At 38.7% G+C, this 16888-nt stretch overlaps 1 protein-coding gene across 17 annotated transcripts in view; it reads left to right on the forward strand.

The window, feature by feature from the left end:
- The window catches only part of PRRC2C (proline rich coiled-coil 2C), a 108117-nt gene extending 91862 nt beyond the window's left edge, over window positions 1-16255 (forward strand). For 7 of the 17 annotated variants that reach the window (XM_062192762.1, XM_062192770.1, XM_062192774.1 and 4 more), the window contains 10 exons: window positions 2765-2968; window positions 3896-4008; window positions 4681-4817; window positions 8593-8824; window positions 9062-9184; window positions 10374-10592; window positions 10927-11030; window positions 11431-11557; window positions 12440-12676; window positions 14699-16255. In XM_062192762.1, the coding sequence (XP_062048746.1) occupies window positions 2765-2968; window positions 3896-4008; window positions 4681-4817; window positions 8593-8824; window positions 9062-9184; window positions 10374-10592; window positions 10927-11030; window positions 11431-11557; window positions 12440-12676; window positions 14699-14956 (1754 nt within the window). In that variant the 3' untranslated portion in view covers window positions 14957-16255. Of the gene's footprint in view, window positions 1-2764; window positions 2969-3895; window positions 4009-4680; window positions 4818-8592; window positions 8825-9061; window positions 9185-10373; window positions 10593-10926; window positions 11031-11430; window positions 11558-12439; window positions 12677-14206; window positions 14260-14698 lie in introns of all 17 variants that reach the window. The other 10 variants (XM_062192767.1, XM_062192769.1, XM_062192777.1 and 7 more) reach the window with 8 other exon arrangements.
- Window positions 16256-16888: the final 633 nt, after the last annotated feature.

The raw sequence follows: 16888 nt of genomic DNA on the forward strand, positions 1-16888 counted from the left end.
TTTTTCTGTCAAGTTTACAACTTGATTGCCATTTTTCTTATCTCAGAAATTACAGATACTTTTTCTTAAAGTTTCACTGAAGTGTAATCTTTCATTGAATAATTTCATTTGAACACTCACAGTTCTAAAAGAGTCAGGAGTTTCTGAAATGCTTGATTGGCAGAGTGTCCCTTTATCACATTTGTGCTTAAGTTTCTCCCATTGAAAACACAAATTTCATTGCAAGGTTGCCCAGTAGTCTGTTTCTAAAACAGAGGTGACCTCTTTCCCAGTGGATTTGGTTTGTCCAGTAGTATAGAATTGACTTTGGCTGATTCTCATTTAGTGACTACAGTTTTGTTTTTCAGCATTTTGGCCTGTTGTGCTATTCTTAAATCCTAGGAAAAACAATAGTTTTGAGGCTGTCCTACAGTTAGTCTATATTATCTGGAATGAAAAGTATGCATGAAGATATGAAGTATGCAGCTTATATACTGCATTATAATTTCAAATCATTGTTCCAGCTATATCTGTTCCTTCTTTAAAACCCTTCCAAGCATTTTCCTGTGCCATTTGCCAAAGACTTTCCACTTATGCTCACTAGACTAGCTTAGGTCCCAGTCTACTTTAGTGGGAATTATGGGTATAAAGGAACAGGAATTGGAGGAGAAAGATTCAGAAATACAGGGACTAGAAAAATTCCTAGCTCGCTCTTTGTTTTGTTTTGTTTTGTTTATTTTTTGACAGGCAGAGTGGACAGTGAGAGAGAGAGAAAGGTCTTCTTTGCCATTGGTTCACCCTCCAATGGCCGCCACAGCCGGCGCGCTATGGCCAGCGCACCACGCTGATCCCAAGGCAGGAGCCGGGTGCTTCTCCTGGTCTCCCATGGGGTGCAGGGCCCAAGCACTTGGGACATCCTCCACTGCACTCCCGGGCCATAGCAGAGAGCTGGCCTGGAAGAGGGGCAACCGGGACAGGATTGGTGCCCCGACCGGGACTAGAACCCGGTGTGCCGGCGCCACTAGGCAGAGCATTAGCCTGTTGAGCCACTGCGCCGGCCAGCTCGCTCTTTGAAAACTAACCACTACTTTTTCCCCAAGTCTAGATTTCTCCCCTTTCCCTTGACTAGGATTTTTTTTTTTTTTTTTTTTTTTTTTTTTTTTTTTTTTTTTTTGACAGGCAGAGTGGACAGTGAGAGAGAGAGAGAGAAAGCTCTTCCTTTTGCCACTGGTCCACCCTCCAATGGCCACCGCGGTAGGCGCGCTGCGGCCGGCGCACCGCGCTGATCCGATGACAGGAGCCAGGTGCTTCTCCTGGTCTCCCATGGGGTGCAGGGCCCAAGCACTTGGGCCATCCTCCACTGCACTCCCTAGCCACAGCAGAGAGCTGGCCTGGAAGAGGGGCAACCGGGACAGGATCGGTGCCCCGACCGGGACTAGAACCCGGTGTGCCGGCGCCGCAAGGCGGAGGATTAGCCTATTGAGCAGCGGCGCCGGCCAGGATTTTTTTTTTTAAGCTAACACATAAAACATTGTACATTTTCATGGTATAGCATGTTATATTACTAAACATTTGTACACTGCAGACTGTTCAGTCAGACTATGCATATATGTTTCTTCAACTATTAACATTCCTTTATGGTGAAAACATTCAAAATCGTTTCCTCTAGTTTGCTTGCTTGTTTGTTTTTGACAAGGGCCTGCTTGCCCATTTATCCTGCTAATAGAGACCTACCTGGAAGAACAGATGCATCCGAATCTTGGTCCATGCTTAGGTGAGGCTGAAGAAAATAAAAGCTGTATACCAGTATTGTTATTTTGCTGCAATCTTATAGTCATTACAGCTCACTTTTCAACAGAACTAACTGACCTTTGAAGAAAGAAGCTTTGGTAATTTCACTAATTTGTTAAGTAGTTTGTCTTCATTTGTTTTTGAGATACTACTATATGCCAGTTTTTAAAGGCAGGGTAAAATCAAACCTTAGAAGTATGAGTTTTTAGGAACAATGGTCCTTAAAACCCACTTAAATTTGAAATTATTCCTTAGGTGCAGCTCTTTGTCCTTCTATGTCCTTAGGTCTGTGTCTGGTTATAAATGAATGAAGCTCTTGATTTTTCCTCTTTGTGATGATTAAATAATAGTTTGAGGCTAAATGATGACAGCCATGTAGGCTCTCATATTCCTTATTTTAATGTGTTTCTGTGTTTCTTCTTCATTTTGATATTTATATTTTCCATACTTTTTTTATATCATGTTTGCTTTTGATAGGTGTTCCTTCCTTCTGTAAAAGCCACTTCATGTCTCCTTTTGGCTTTAGGTAGTATAAAAGTTAGAGACTTCCATCAGTATTCTGGCAGATTCATTCCAGAAAGAGGTAGACAAGTGCACACGCATTCTCTGGCACAGGTACCAAAGTGCTCATATGCTCAAGTCCCTTATGTAAAATGGTATATTTGCATATAACCTATGCAAATCCTATATACTTTAATAAGTACTACTAGATTATTTATAATATCTAATACAACATAAAGCCATGAAAATAGTTGTTACACTATAATTTAGGGAACAAAGGCAAGAAAAAGAGTCTGTACATAGTATAGTTATATAATTTTCCCCCCAGTGTTTTCATCATGGTTGGTTGAATCCCCAGAATAGGTGATACATTTGGAGAGACAGCTCACTATAGGAATATAAACATTAATTTTCTGACTTCTTTGGTACTGTGAACAGCCTTGGCACTTATAAATATATTTTCCCCTTATTTTATTCTTCCCCCCAAATATAGGAGCTGGTACATATACTACCTCTTCTTTGAGTACAAAATCTACAACCACTTCGGATCCTCCTAATATTTGTAAAGTGAAGCCCCAACAATTACAAACAAGTAGCCTGCCTTCTGCAAGTCATTTTTCACAACTAAGCTGTATGCCTTCCCTTATTGCCCAGCAGCAACAGAGTCCACAGGTTTATGTGTCTCAGTCTGCAGCAGGTAATATTGCTGTGTTGAATTTAGTTTTGTAAGTGAAGACATTTTAAAATGCTTGTTTATTTTCTCAACCCTTTCTAGTTTTAAATATTGTGATGTTCTTTGCAAATATGTATATCTCCATATAGAGTAGAATGCTATCTCTCCTTAATGAGAATTTGCAAGATAATTTATACATTTGACAATATTCCAGTCAAATTACAAAATTTTTATTATCTGAAGTTTGACGGTTAATAATGCCAGGTGTAGGGTGGATTACCACATGTCACAGTGAAACATTTAGAAAATATTCAAAATCACTCACTTAAATTCAATATTAGATAATAATGAGGCTATTTCTTACCTTTCATAAAAAGATTGGTCATACCTGGCATGTTAATATCAGCTCTTAAAGTACATTGTTGTATAAGGGTAAATTGGAAGTAACAGTTTCATAACTAGGAAACTTACTATACAGATATTCTGAACCCTATTAAGAGTTGTATGGTTAAGTATGTTCATAGCAGTAACAAAAATGATGTGACAATTTCTGCAGAATATACCACCATCTGGAAAAAACGGGTCACAATAGTATATATAATATATTACAGGTCATTAATCACTACACCAGTTACTCCCAATTCTTTTGAAATGTTTTCCCATATTCTGGTAGGCATTTGGAGGAAATTTGCTCTTTCAGTGGGTAGGTTCATTTTTAATTATAGCAATATGTGATATGTTATACCCGTTGACAGTATGTTAGAGTGTATTTTTCCTACCCTCAAAAGTACTAGTGTTACATTGTATTAACTCACATGTTATGTCTAGTTTTCCCATGGCTTATATTAAGTTTCAGAGGGCCCAGTTAATTTGAAATATACTACAAAACTTGTATTTATTTATTATCTTAAATTCCGTATTTTTCTGCTTGTTTTTTCTAATGACATATAGCTCAAATACCAGCTTTCTATATGGACACAAGTCACTTATTTAGTACCCAACATGCCCGATTGGCTCCACCATCCTTGGCTCAGCAGCAAGGTTTCCAACCAGGTCTTTCTCAGGTAATTATCAGATTTCTTCCATCTGTATTTGTTTCTTGGCATTTTTATGGCTATAGTACTTATCTTGTACTACAAGTAATAGACGAAGTTATAATCTATCCATGATTACCTTGAATACTATTAGTGAAATTTTCAAACTTCCCATAGCTTAAAGGTTAACAATATAGACGTAAGTCATGGGTAAAAAAGAAAATTTACATGTTATTTATTTTTGTTTTAAAACTATTCATGGTATTGATCATTTATTCTTTGTCTCAAAATTTTTTTTAGATTTATTTTATTTATTTGAAAGTTACAGAGAAAGGTAGAGACAGAGAGAAAGAGGTCTTCCATCTGTTGGTTCACTCCCCAAATGGCTGCAACAGCCGGAGCTGAGCCAATCTGAAGCCAGAAAAGCCAGGAGCTTCCTCCAGGTCTCCCCGATGGATGCGGGGGCCAAAGAGCTTGGGCCATCCCCCTACTGCTTTTTCGCATTAGCAGGGAGTTGGGTCAGAAGTGGAGCAGCCAGGACTCAAACTAGCACCTTTATAGGATGCTGCAGGCCAGGGCTTCAACACACTTGTACCACAGCACCGGCCCCTCAGATTTTTATTTTTGAGTGTTGTGATTTCCTTGTCTGATATTTATATGTAATACATTTACATGAATAAGTTGTTTTGCATTTCATTGCAGCCAACTTCAGTTCAGCAGATTCCAATTCCTATTTATGCACCACTGCAAGGGCAGCATCAGGCCCAACTGAGTTTGGGGGCTGGACCTGCTGTTACCCAGGCTCAGGAGTTATTTCCTTCTTCACTTCAACCATATAGGTAACTGCTTTAAAAATTCTGTTTGTCATACTGAAAATAATTGTTGATCTTCCTTCCCATAATCCCTATTGCTCCTTCCTTATCCACCAAACCTAGAATGACTGTTGTGAAATACATTAAATAAATAACCATATTGATTGTATGTCATGAACCTCAGCCTCTAGTAATTTCAACCAGATTTTTTTTTTTTTTAAGATAATGTTAATCTACTTTTTGTTACTTAAACTAAAATACCTGATAAAAATTCCTTTGGGAAAGCAAAGTTTTTGTTTTTTTTTTTTTTTTTTAGCTCACAGTTTGGAGATGACAGGATTAGGCGGCCCAGCATTTGATGGAGCCTGGTCATAGCTAGTGTAGAGGCAGGATGACATGATAGGCCAGGCAGGAGAGAGAGCACCTAGGCTATACTGGAATTCAGAGAGTCAGACAAACCTCTTGTGAGAACTGCTCTCCAAGGACACACTTCCAGTGACCCAAAGACTTCCCATAGTAACAAGTATAGTGTACAGCGCAGAAAAAAAGTATCTTCTCTGTAGATTCATTAAGACATGGTCTAAGTTATTTTTGTAATCAGGGAAATAATGAAAAGTGATCTTTATTGAACTTTCCTTAAGGAAGCTGTTCCACCCTTCATATACATTAACTCATTTAATTTAGTCTTAACACAACCACATAAGTATATGTGACATCAAAACTCAGAGAAGTTGAATATTTTACCTAAGGTTACACTATAAACAAATGGCAGAGCTCAAGTGTCTCTGATCTCCAGCTTAATAAGGGTGAACAAGTGGAGGAAGAGCCACGTGTTGAAGGCAGGACATCATGACATAGGTATTATTCTTCCTCATGATAATAGCCCTAAATCTTCACGAAGAAAAATAAATTGTGTTCAGTACATTTAGTGTAGGAAGGTTGCAAAGGTATGCATTTGCTTTTGGGAATATGTTATTTTTCATTTTTAGAAGTGGTTCAGATAAAAATTTAAGGTTTATTTTATTTATTTGGAAGACAGAGTGAGAGAGAGCTTCCATCTTTTGGTTCATTTCCCAAATATAGCAATGACCATGCCAAAGACAGAAGACAGGAATTCCATCTGGGTCTCCCACTTCAGGATAATCTTCAATGTTGTGTTAAAAATAAAATATTAATTTCTAATCTTGGAAAAACAAAGATTTATTCTCAGAAGCCAGTATCCTTTTAATTACTATGTCTGCTTGAAAGAAACACTGTTGAAAAGTTTGCATCCACTTTCCAGCTCTATGAAAAGAGTACATGCTGAATTAGTATTTTCTTTCATGGGCATGGGAGATGGAATAGCAGCAGTGCACTGATATTCTACATTTGTCATCCCCTTTTATGAAAGATATACTTTTTAAGGTCAGACCTGTTCAATAGAAGTATATGTAAGACGTATGTTTTGTACCTAGGGGCTACAGTACAGAGGCACTTCACAAAAAAATGAAACAAAAATTGTTAACAGTGCAAAAAAAAATTTGGAGTCATGTCTTCAAAAAGTTTATGGAAAATGTATTATGAAAAAACATATGCACGGGTTTCTTCTTCCTTTTCTCTTTTTTGAACCAGTGACAGAGATCTTCTATCTGCTGGTTCATTCCCGAAATGGTCGCAGCAACCAGGGCTGGGCCAGACTGAAACAAGAGCTTCTTCCACGTCTCCCACATGGGGGCAAGGACCTAAGCACTTGGGCCATCTTCCACTGCTTTCTCAGGCACATTAGCAGGGACCTGGATCAGAAGTGGAGCAGCCAGGACTAAAATTGGTGCCCATTTAGGATGTTAGCATCGCAAGGCTGAGGCCCTACCCATTATGCCACAATACCAGCCCCTTTCCACAAACTTAAGAAGTAATTTCATATGGGAAGAAATGGATAAAAATTTTTAAGGGGTCCCTGCTCTCCCCACATGGGAGAGCCTGAAGAAGCTCCTGGCTTCTGGCTTCAGACTGGCCTAAATCCAGCCATTGGGGCCATTTAGGGAGTAAAACAGTGGATAACAGATTGATCTCTATGTAAACTCTATTTTCAAATAATGAATTAATTAATAAAAAATTTTGAAAGCACTTTTGTCTTTGTAACTTAGCACAGTGTCTGTTAATGGAGAATCTTCTATATTGATTTCTATAAAGGCCTTGTAGATTATAGCAGTATGTGCCAGTGTTTCCCATTCTACATTTTAAACAAATTATGAGTAGATACCATGAAGAGTCCTGGGGATCCTAGATCACTTCTCAGGTTTAATGACTTTTGTTCCTGCCACCAGGCCAGTTTTAACAAGGCATCGTATTCTTATTCATAAAATTATCTTCAATCTACTATTGTGATTCTTTATTTTCCTTTACTTATAAGACAGAAAAGCTAAGATGCCTCATTCACTGGTTCACTTCCAAATGGTCACAATGTTCCAAACTGGGCCAAGCTAAAACTAGGAGCTGGAAACTCGATCCGAGTCTCCGATATGCAGAGATCTAGGTACTCCAGCCATAACCTGCTGCCTCCCAAGGTGCATGTTAGCAGGAAGCTGGAATCATGATCATGAACAGAGTTGGGACTTGAACCCAGGCACTCTGGTATGGGATATAAGTTTCCCAAGTATCATCTTTTTTTTTTTTTTTTTTTTTTTAAGATTTATTTATTTATTTGAAAGAATTATGGAGAGGCAGAGAGAGAGGTCTTCCATCCACTGGTTCATTCCCCAAATGGCCAAAACGGTCAGAGCTGAGCCAATTCGAAGCCAGGAGCTTCTTCCAGATCTCCCACCTTGGTGCAGGGGCCCAAGGACCTGGGCCGTCTTCTGCTGCTTTCCCAGGCCACAGCAGAGAGCTGGATCGGAAGTGGAGCATCCTGTCGAACCAGTGCCTGTATGGGATACTGGCACTGCAGGTGGCATCTTTACCCACTACACCACAATGCCACCTGCCCCCTCCCCCACCCCCAGCATCATCTTCAGCACTGTGCCAATCACCATCCCTAGTCACTTATCCCTTATCTTAGCAACTTGTAATGTACAGACCGAAGGCTTCCATCCCAAAACTGATGAGTCAGTGTGGTACTAGATTCCAGCATTGTATTTTCAAAACAAACAAACAACCTTTTATGGCTGATGTTTTTTGTTTGTTTGTTTGACAGGCAGAGTTAGAGAGACAGAAAAGTCTTCCTTTTCCATTGGTTCACCCCCACCCCCAAATGGCCACCATGGCCGGCACGCTGCACTGATCTGAAGCCAGGAGCCAGGTGCTTCCTCCTGGTCTCCCATGCCACTGCAGGGCCCAAGGACCTGGGCCATCCTCCACTGCCTTCCCAGGCGACAGCAGAGAGCTGGACTGGAAGAGGAGCAACCGGGACAGAATCCAGCGCCCCAACTGGGACTAGAACCCGGGGTGCTGGCGCTGCAGGCAGATGATTAGCCAAGTGTGCCACAGCGCTAGCCCTTTTATGGCTAATCTGATGTGAAATAATACTCTGCTTTATTCCAGAGGTCTTGAGGCCATTTAAATGAAACACATATTTGCAGAGGGAAAAAAACATAACCAGTTTGTCAGGGAGCAGGGCTTTTCCCAGAATTTTTACATGTGGAACTTTGTCTTATACAAGGCTCTAAATCTTGAAGCAAGTTGCAATATACAGACTATATTTTCTGCCTCTTTATTTCTGTGCTGACCAGACTCCTTTGTCATTTAGGATACTTTTTCTGAGGATTCTCAATTCCGGATAAAATTAACTTCTCATGCAATCTTCCTCCCTTTAATATTTATGTAGATCTCAGCCAGCCTTCATGCAGAGCAGTCTGTCCCAGCCGTCTGTGGTCCTTTCCGGTACTGCTATCCACAACTTCCCAGCTGTCCAACACCAGGAGCTTGCCAAAGCACAATCAAGTCTTGCTTTTCAACAGACTTCAAATACTCAGCCTATTCCTATATTGTATGAACATCAGCTGGGGCAGGCTTCAGGACTGGGCGGTTCCCAACTGATTGATACACATCTTCTCCAGGTAAGCCAAGGGCATGATCATTGTATGCCTATGCAGCAGATAATTTTGACAGCATTTTTTAAAGAAAAGATGTTAAAAGACACAGTGAAAAGCAAAGATCTTCGTTTTTATCTATACTAAAATTGGCTAAAGGTTAACTTTAAAATAATAGCTTCCCTCTCTGCATTGGAAATTTTTTCAGTCTTTTACTGTTTTTGTTTTTGTTTTGTTTTGTTTTTGTTTCAAATTTTGTTCTAGGCTAGAGCAAATCTTACCCAGGCCTCAAATCTTTATTCTGGACAAGTACAACAGCCTGGTCAAACAAATTTTTATAACACTGCCCAGTCACCGAATGCTCTCCAGCAGGTAAACTATGGCATGGTAAATTTCCTCAATTTTCTTTATTATTATTTTTATTGCTTTTGTTGTTACTATTTGAGAATTTAAATAGAACCAAGATAGGAAGATGGAGAAGTGGTTTTCAAACTGTTTGCTGAGGATCCTGGGAATTCCATTGGGTCCACTGGGGATAAAAGAAGTTGCTTCAGTCCCATAGCACAAATCCCTTTACTGCCCAACCACACCCACACCTAATTTCATTTTGTTTTATTTTTACATCCTCTCCTTTTTTAAAAACTAGATTTCTGTGTAATAGTTTAACAATGGATTTCTTGAACCTAAAAGTTTGAAAACCATTGTCCTAAATGCATATCACTGTGATAGGCAGTTTATCTGTTAGTGTTAGAGATGAATGAAGATTCTCAAAACCATCAGACAAGTTTTACACATAGGATTATGTGCAGAGTATGACAGCATAAATGATGAACACCTTTAAGTGTGCTGGTATAATACTTTCCAATGAAAAGTGCAGTTTAAAAAGCATATTCTCTAGGAATATCATTAATCAACTTACTCTTTAAAAGTTGGTGGAGAGTTAGGAGAGAAAAGCAAACCATTAGCCATTTTCTCGAGAGTAACTGTTCTTGATTGCCATTTTACTACTTGTTGACATTCAGGTGAATACGCCGCCTTTGTATAAACTGAAAGCTTTTATTGTCAAAACTCATTTTGACAAGACGTGATCGACAAACCTGTTTGGGGTACCTATTTAAATCATGTTCCCAAGTATCTTGTGTTTGAGAATACTATTGATAAACTCAAAGATAATCATAATTATCTCTGTTGTATAGTTTCTTCACTGTGTTAGCTAAACTTCAGGCATGCACCACATAATGTTTCCCTCGGTAACAGACTGTTTATACTCCAGTGGTGCCATGAAATTATATGGTATAATAACATCTTCACTAGTTTGTCTAAGTTCTGTGATGATACAACAGTATAGACTCAAAAATGTTTGCACAACCTAATGACATGTGTCCCTTTTGTTGTTCTTTTAATAAGAGAATCGAGATAGTCACTAAGCCAAAGTTTTGTATGTGAAGTATATTAGTAGATTTGTATATTCTATTTAAGTTTGCTCAAAAATTACTTGAAGAGTTGTATATTGTTAACAGGTATAGTTATACAACAGATATAAGCAAATGCTAGTTTCTGTTTGCTTGTTTTCTAGGTTACAGTACCTTTACCAGCATCCCAGCTTTCCTTGCCTAATTTTGGGTCTACAGGACAGCCTCTAATTGCTTTGCCTCAGACTCTGCAGCCCCCATTACAGCACACCACCCCACAGGCCCAGGCTCAGAGCCTGAGCCGTCCCGCGCAAGTAAGCCAGCCTTTCAGAGGGTTAATCCCTGCCGGAACACAGCATAGCATGATTGCAACCACAGGAAAAGTGAGTGAAGAGAAACTTGGATCACTTCTTTCAGACTACAAGACTGTATGTTTAGATGTTTGCATTGTGTAGTTTCTGAAACTGTTCTGTACCACTCCGAACTTTAATCAATACACTTATTTTTTGTTTTTAAGTCAAAGAAGTCACAAATTTTGTAGACAAATTGGATTTACAAAGTCGCAAACATGATTATCCAGGCTTACCTATAGGATATTTGGTTTTTGTTTGCCCTTTCCTAGATTAAGCTTCATATGTAGGACATTAGGACAATAAACACAACACTGAGCTTATGGAATTGAAGAAATGTTAAGTTTAGTTTATGCTTTTTTTTCAGATGTCTGAAATGGAATTGAAGGCCTTTGGAAGTGGCATTGATATTAAACCAGGCACACCTCCAATCAGTGGTAGAAGCACAACGCCAACATCTAGTCCTTTCCGGTAAAATGGACATTTAAATATGCTTACGAAATTTCAAAATAATTGACCATTTGTGTGCCAAATAATTTGTTGTCATCTCTGTGTTAAGCAGCAAAGAGTTAATAAGACATTCATTGTGATAGTTTTATTTGAATTGTTAAGTTTTTAGATTCCTAAGACTTCATCTGTTAACACCAGATTAAGAAACTTCTTTTAATACAAGAGCAAGTTTACAAGTCTAGCTAGTATTCTTTTTCTTTTCTGCCCCTCCAGTGTGTCTCCTACCACAATATTTAGTAACCTTGTTAAAATTTTATTAGCCAACAAATGTGGTGAAAATACCAAGACCAATGTCTAAAAATCTCTAACAGTATTATTTCCTTAGTGACACAGTACTGACCAGTTATGGCTTCTTTCCAAGGGCTACTTCCACAAGTCCGAACAGCCAGTCCAGCAAAATGAACAGCATTGTCTATCAGAAGCAGTTCCAGTCAGCCCCTACCACTGTGAGAATGACACAACCATTTCCTACACAGTTTGCACCCCAGGTGGGCAGATATAAGTGAGAATGAATACCACTTACTTATAAATGTTACTAATCTGGCTAAATCTCTGATTTTATGGTTTTGCCATTTGTTAACCCACTAGGAAGTATAGTTTAATGAAAAGATTTCTGATTTTGACAGTAAATTCATGTTATTGAAATATGTTCTTTGCAATTTATAGCTAGACAAAGGTAGTAATAATTCAATTCTAAAGCAGACAATAGATATAATCAAGATTCCCCACACAGCTCTGATAATTTGAGTCCTGTTCCTTTTATCTTTATCTTCGAAGAAGTTGACTTTTCAGCGAAGGGTCCCAGTGCTTGAAGTTTTCTAGGTTTACCGTTGGGGGGGCTTTTTGTTTTTAAAGATACCTATGTACAATTGAAGTAAAGTTTCCATAAAGGTGTTCTGATATATGTATAAAAAATGTGTTGGTTTTTCTTCCTTTTATTGATCTTATTGAAGAACTAACTAAAATTGCAAAGAAATCTCACAAAGTAGAATTGCTTTCTGAAAAGACACATTTGTTGAGTTAGTATTCATTTTAATTTGCAGATTGTGTTTGGCCTATGTGCCTTTTCTGCACTTGTGTCTTTTTTAAAGATAGCCCATTTAGTAGCCTTTCCAGTCCCCCTTCAGAATTTGTAGCTGAGATGCTAAAACCAACTGAAGTGCCATAGCATGCTTTGCCTTTTGCTGAGAAACTCTCCAAGCATGCCTGTTTGTTATGGGTCCCTGTTAAAGCCATGGCACAGTGCAAAAACTTCCTTTCACTGGCAGGATGGGCACAGATTTACTCTGGGATAAGCCAACCTGATCTAGTTGGCAATATATTTTTTTTTTTAACAGTTCAATGTTGTATGTTTTGTTTTTTTCACTCAGATACTCTCTCAGCCTAACCTGGTCCCTCCATTGGTAAGAGCCCCACATACTAACACCTTCCCAGCGCCTGTTCAGAGGCCACCAATGGCACTGGCCAGTCAGATGCCTCCTCCGCTGACCACAGGCCTCATGAGCCATGCTCGTTTGCCACATGTAGCCAGGGGCCCTTGTGGATCACTATCTGGAGTCAGAGGTAATCAGGCCCAGGCTGCGCTGAAGGCTGAACAAGACATGAAGGTTAGTACAGTGTTAAACAGCCAACAGAGCAAGAGTCTGTCTCTGAACCATGTCTTAAAATGCCTCTGGACCCATAACCATATAATCCAGGCATTCATTTTCTTGGAAGACTTAACCAAGTTAACTACTTTTATTCATTCCCTTTTTTATTTCAGTTTTGTTTTTGTTTTGTTTTGTTTTTTTAATCCCTTTCTTCCTCCAGCCTTTTTCCACCTTCCTTTTTTCTTTTTCTTTTTTTTTTTTTAAGCAAGTATAGTGAGAAAATAAATTAACATTTTAAACTTTGTGGCCAAGTTAATTGCTTATAAAATATGTACTTTAGGAAGATCTGAGTTTAGAGGTATATTTTTTGGAATAGTAAAAAAGTCATTTGAGTGATTATAGGCTTCCCCGTTTTTGTTCAGTTTTTTCTTTGTTTTTCTTCCCTCCCCTTCTCTCCCACCCCCCACCCTCACCTGTCTTAATATATAAATCAAGGTTACATGAAAACCATGGGTTTTCTGGAATGGGTTAGACATGTTACCTGTCTTGATTTTTCTTCCCTCGTGATTTGTATAAATACAGTTTTTTGTCAGACTGATTCTGTACCCATTTTTTTTTTTGTCTACCACTTGGAGTGGCCCTGTTTCCCAGTGGATTGTGTAGTTGTAGAAGAATAACTCAGGAAAGCACTTTGGGATCCTTCAGGTTGATAGGCACTGATAAACAGGAGATTTGCTAGTGGAGAAGAGTGCCTTCAGGAGTCTGTGTGGGGACAGTTTTCATAGCATAAACCTTACCTGTCTGCCTGTACAGCCAGTTGAATACGCTTATTTCTGTATTAACTATAGACTTGCCTCTTTTGTCACTACTAGATCAGATCCGATAAAGAAAAGCTTACTGCTTTCAAACAGGAAGCTACACAGTAATGCTTTACCCTGAATTAGAATCATGTTTGTGATATTCCTACAGAGAAATCAGCAGTTGACTGACAAAAGTTTCTTTCTGGGTTGGCATCCCTTGTATTTCTGATGCTGAGTAATCAAATTTAAATACTACCCTGCATAGTATTACCTACTTTGATTAAGGCTATGTGCCTAGGATTTCCATCTGTTCATTACTAGTAAAAATTTTAGTATGTGTGAAAGTCTTAGCACTGGCCTCCATTTCCAGTTCTGCTCCTGACTCTTTGGAACTTGATTTCCAAACATTCTCATGTTGGAAATGACATTAGAGCTTAATAAATGGGGTGGGTTAGGTTGCAGATTTCTTAGAAATTGCATCATATCTTTGGATAGTACAGGTTACCAGTAGAACATGAAGGATTTTTGTTTTTGTTTTTTTGTTACATGCAAAAGTGTAGATACTTAAGTTTTAATTGTATATATTATGGTGGTAAAATTTACAGATTGACGTAAGTATACTCTTTGGGGCACATAGTCAATAAAACTTAAGAAATTATTTTACCAGCTCAGAATGTGGTAGGAGCTATCAGAACTTAGTGATCAAGTGAAGTTGTAGTTACTAATTTCTGATGCTCTTCCCCTGCAGAAGAGAGCTGTGGGAAGAGGACTCAGCCACAAGACATTTGGTCCTAGGTGTTGGTAATGCCACAATATAAGTGCTTCCTTTTCATTTTATTGTAGACCACATATTGATAACTAGAAGTTTTTTTTTTTTTTTAAGTGTTACCTGTATGTTTTCAGATTGCAAGCAGCCTCCCTAAATAAAATTTGAGAGCAATAAGCTTGTTCCAGAAGTTACAAACCAGCAGCAATTTATATTTTATTATTTTTTAAGAGGGCAGACTTTGAATAGGTGGTGGGAGGTGGTCCTGTTGTTTCAAATATTAAAAACAATCACTTGGGATGTTTTCAAAGATAGGAAGAAATTATGCATTATAAGCTCCAAGATCAATGAGGTACTTTTGGCTTGGGCCAAAACAACATGGGGAAGACTGATTTGTGATTGGTCAACTGAGATTGATTTGACAGGCTTTGGTAATGCTGCAGTGTTTTCAATTACTCTTTCTCATTTTTTAAGGCAAAGCAAAGAGCAGAGGTTCTTCAATCCACGCAACGGTTCTTCTCTGAACAGCAACAGAACAAACAGATAGGAGGCAAAGCCCAGAAAGTGGACAGTGATTCAAGTAAACCTCCTGAAACACTGGCTGACCCTCCTGGTGTCTGTCAGGAAAAAGTAGAAGAGAAACCACCCCCTGCACCCACCATAGCCACCAAACCTGTTAGAACTGGACCAATCAAACCTCAGGCCATCAAAACAGAAGAAACAAAATCTTAAAAGCTGTGCTATATTGCAGGGGTTGGGAAGGGTTGAGGGGAGAATGAAGTCAGATATTGCCAGCAGCCAACGGGGTAAAACGGTCTGTGACATTATCCTGTCCAGAGTTTAGAGATACACAAGGAACATAGGAGCAATTTACACTGACACACAGCTGCTGCACCAGTAGAAATGAGGCTTTGCAAGCTTGTACCTTCTATATAACGTGCTCAGTTGATGGCCATGTATCTTCAGTCGAATTTCTATACAACTATTTGCACAAGGTTCTCAAGTGCATACAGTCTAGACCTAAAAATCCTTAATGGTCAGGTGAAACAACAGAACCAAGAGAAAAGTCATACTGCAGAGGAATGGCTCTGCCTGAACAATGGTGGTCTCAGCTAAAACGTCAGATGTGGTTTCTTTGTCCCCTTATATTCTTTGGATGTGGTTATGCCATTGATAGGCTTGCAGGTGAAGAACTGAAGATGACTGGTGCTGGATAGAGGAGCCTTATTTTTTTATTATGGCAGCTTTGCTATTTTTGTAACATGGTGATTGAGTTGAACACAATCAAAGTACAGTGGTAACTGATCTCCCCTTCCTGAATGAGTGAGCAGATGATTTCATATTGATGTCAGCATCCTTGACCTGCCAAGCGAGCAATGTTTGGTTTCTGCTTCTGTTTGAAATGATGCTGTGTTTTGGTTGTGGTCCAAAGCTTCAAAGCACTGTTTGGCATTTCCTTTCTTCTATGGAGCTCTCACCATTCACATGTGACAGATCTGGTAAAATACTAGTTAGGTTGAATCTTGCTTGCCTCCACTCCGTCATCTTTGTATGAATCGAATTTTCACGCGTGCCCCCCCCCCTTTTTTTTTAACGGTTTTTTAGCTGATGTTCTTGAAGAGCAGTGAGTACCTAGAACTGTGCCACTAATGAAAGGAAATCTCATCAAAGAAGGTACATTTCTTTACAGAGCTGTGTCATACCATCCTTTGGGCACTCTGCTGGGAAAGTAGAATCAAGTCTCAAATAATGCCTTTTAATTGTATCCTCTAGGATTTAGATGTAGGACAGTACTGTATCATACCTCTGTGAATGTAAAATATCTTGTACCTGCTTCATGATACGTAGTAGTGACTGTGCTTTATCAGAGCTGTTTTTAATGATGTTATTCTAGAATGTTTTCTTTACAGATGATTGAGAAGCTAATTAAAAAAAATGGTGCCAGGTACCACGACAGTAACAAAACTTTGCTGTTTTCGGGGTTTTGTTTTTTTACCTTTTTTCTTTTTTTTTTTTTTTTTTTTTAATGGAGTGTGCTAGATGTCTCTATAATTTTGTTCAAATGACTGCAGAACCTGGAAAAGCTGTTGCTGCTATTGATACATAACATACTGCTATTACTGGTCTTTTTATATAAATATATATATATATACATATATATAATTGAATTTTTGGAAACTTTAGCTGTGCTGTCAACTTTGAGAAAAGTATCCCAGTTTACCGTGTTGAGTTGGCATTGTACAGAAATTAACAGCCATATTGGTCTAGAAACGTTAAACTTAATTTTTTTTTCCATTTGTACAGGGGTAACGCACTGTATTAAATATGTAAGGTCTTATCTACGTGGGTTTGATTACAGAACTAATAAAGTATTCTCTAAATAATGAAATCTCGGGAGCTTCTCGTCCTTTCTTGAAATCTGAAGCTAAGTCTGTCATGTGTACCAGAAATATTGGTACTGCATTATGCTATAGGAAAAAATGATCCTCCAAGGACATGATTTCTGAACTTCCAAGAATTCTAAAATTTATTAAATCAAAGTAACTATTGTTCTGGAAGATAATAGTCATAGCTATGGTTCTCGGGGTAGCCAAACTGTAAGTGGAAAATTTTTTGTCACAGAATGCACATGTGAAAACAAGTTTTACCATGCCGCTGGGCAGA

Source organism: Lepus europaeus, chromosome 5 (genome assembly GCF_033115175.1).
Source record: "Lepus europaeus isolate LE1 chromosome 5, mLepTim1.pri, whole genome shotgun sequence".
Lineage (NCBI taxonomy): Eukaryota > Metazoa > Chordata > Mammalia > Lagomorpha > Leporidae > Lepus > Lepus europaeus.